General features: G+C 34.5%; 1 protein-coding gene across 1 annotated transcript; it reads right to left on the bottom strand.

Annotated features, from left to right (window-relative positions):
* Nucleotides 1–754: 754 nt before the first annotated feature.
* On the bottom strand, nt 755–2,023 carry LOC107462001 (transcription factor MYB13). Its single transcript, XM_016080552.3, has 2 exons — nt 1,644–2,023; nt 755–1,442 (listed from the first exon to the last, which is right to left on the bottom strand). Exons 1-2 carry the CDS (start codon nt 1,904–1,906, stop codon nt 899–901), a joined length of 807 nt encoding a protein of 268 aa, XP_015936038.1. The 5' UTR covers nt 1,907–2,023; the 3' UTR covers nt 755–898.
* Between the last annotated feature and the right edge of the window lie 527 nt (nt 2,024–2,550).

Genomic DNA, 2,550 nt, shown 5'->3' with positions numbered 1-2,550 from the left:
AGGACTGATCGTCGTCCGTGTGAAACCGTCAATATTGCAATTTGCGATATTGACAAAGACAAAGGCGTCAATGAAGGTAGAACGAAGTTTCAACTGTGCACAATATAACCAATCAGTAATATAAAAGGTCTCATAAACTATTTCATGGAAAAACAAAGCCATATAGTTTCGTGGTGTTAGAAATAAAATAATGTATAATATTAGATTAATTAGTTATATCATGTTTCATTACGGACTTTTGCCCCATTATTTAACCATTATATAAGCTAAGGTTAAGTTCAAACTTCGTATGACTATATATTCTTCTTCCTTTGTATGTCATTATTTCTTTTATTTTTTTAAATCTTTTTGTTGATAATTAGCACAATTATTCAACAATCAACAGCAGTAAGAGGAATTATATTCATGTGAGAATACATCATATAGTTCAAAGTTCAAATTAAATTATATGTAGTCTTTGCTCCTTATTATGCAGTCTTTGATTAAAAGAAAATCTTACAAATCCTGAAAGAACAATGTTATACATCATAAGGACGAAAATTAATTGCATCACATTCCCACGGGAAAATAAACACAACTATCCTAATTATTGTCTCTATCTATGACAGATTAGTTAATTATCCCGAGAAAATCTTCGATCATCAGATATTCTTTAATGTTTCCATGCTTTGAATGTGTCTTTTTAAGATCATTTTTTATGTTCTTATTTCAACTGGCGTTGCAAATGTGTTTCTAGATTTGTTATTCTTCCGACCATAAAATATTGTCATATATTATTATTGATGATGATGGTACAACTATAAACATACAGGAATATGAACACACCCACATGACTATATACATATACATACATGGAATAATTACAGATATCATATCCCAGATTCTGATTAACGTACCCTCATTCCAGGTATAAGCTATTCTGGCCCCAGAATTCTATATCCCAAATAGGGTTAAGAAAGTATTCTTCACTACTGGGTGGGACATAGGAAAAGTCAATCAGATATGGTTCTGTCCAGAAATCTGCACTTACTGGCTCATCATATGCATCAAAGAAACCAAGCTCGCCGTAATCATTATTATTATTCTCTAGAATAATTAAATTATTATCCTCATGGTTTATAGCGGCGGTTTCAGTATCTGTTGTTACGCAAGAGAAACCGCTAGAGGATGGTTGTGGAGACAATGGGCTATTATTATGACGGCGATCATCACAACTAGCACCAATGTTATTGAAATCTTGCTCCATTAGTGTTGTTGGGGAGTCATAATTATTATTATTATTATTCTTTACTTTGTAAGAAGCTTTAGCTTTTCCGGCTTTACTACCTTTGCCTGTGCCTGACGACGACTTGTCTTGAATACGCTTCTTCAGAACAGTGTGCCAGTGATTCTTTATCTCGTTATCAGTTCTTCCTGGTAAATTCGCCGCAATTAGGGACCATCTGCATCCACCACCACATCAACAAATATCAGTTACTTTCATGTCTTAGTTTGTGTCGCGTGCATGATATAAATATCTATACGCACGTGACGGTATTCATGAGATACAGAAACTGCAACATTATTGATTGGTAGTAGTGTATATATATATAGAGAGAAGCAATGGAGGTGAGAGCATTGACTTGGGTAATTGAAGATGATACCTATTGCCAAGGGTTTGGTGAAGTGTGATGATAGTATCCTCTTCTTCTGGAGTGTAGTTGCCTCTTTTGATGTTGGGTCTGAGGTAGTTCATCCACCTAAGTCTGCAACTCTTGCCACACCTTTCAAGACCTGCAAACTTTGGGAGAAGACGCCAATTCCAGCAACCATACCTAGTAACATAAGCGACCAACTTCTTGTCTTCCTCAGGTGTCCACGTGCCCTTCCTCATTCCACTCTTGTCACACAAAGGGGTTCTCACCATAGCTACACTATTATTATTATTCTTGTTGTTATTGCTTTCTTAATTGAATATATAGCAGCAGGTATTTTACTGTGAATAAGACAGAAACAATAGGGAGAGAGAGTAGGTTCTCACATTCTCCTTTTTGCTTCAATTGTGACCATATATATGACATTTGCGTTCACAACCAAAACGTGATGCACGTCGAGGATAAAATGGTCATTATAGTGTTCTATGCTCCCCTTAACCACTGCATACGTCTATTGGTCGTCTACATGTTTCTTTCCATTATTAACTGGGACAACCAGAGCCACCCATTTTGCTTACTCCTTTTATGGATCAACAAAACCATATATACATATATCATATATGGTATAACCCATATAAATACATACATGCATATAGATTCTTTTATAAAAACAGATAATTATAATGTTTCGTGATTTTCCGATTATTGTGAAAAAAGAGTTTTACAGAATATAGTAACAGTATATCATGTACTACATAACATTATTTTGGTTAAGTTCTATTTATGTACCATCAGTGTACTAAAAAAAAAAATATTGCTTTAATTTCTTCATGTGCATCAGCGCAATTCTCATCACCACAAATCTGAGATATTATTAGCTTGTCCTGTGTTGATAATTCATTAAAGAGGCTTGATT

This window comes from Arachis duranensis, chromosome 8 (genome assembly GCF_000817695.3).
Source record: "Arachis duranensis cultivar V14167 chromosome 8, aradu.V14167.gnm2.J7QH, whole genome shotgun sequence".
NCBI lineage: Eukaryota > Viridiplantae > Streptophyta > Magnoliopsida > Fabales > Fabaceae > Arachis > Arachis duranensis.
Note: the sequence above shows the minus strand (reverse complement) of the source record. Positions and strands in the feature narration are given on the sequence as shown.

What these genes read in the sequence shown, in the direction of transcription:
- LOC107462001 (XM_016080552.3), bottom strand. Translation starts at nt 1,906, where the DNA reads ATGGTGAGAACCCCTTTGTGTGACAAGAGTGGAATGAGGAAGGGCACG. An exon ending in CACCAAACCCTTGGCAATAG is followed by an intron (nt 1,443 to 1,643) that starts GTATCATCTTCA and finishes TGGTGGATGCAG; the next exon opens with ATGGTCCCTAATTGCGGCGA.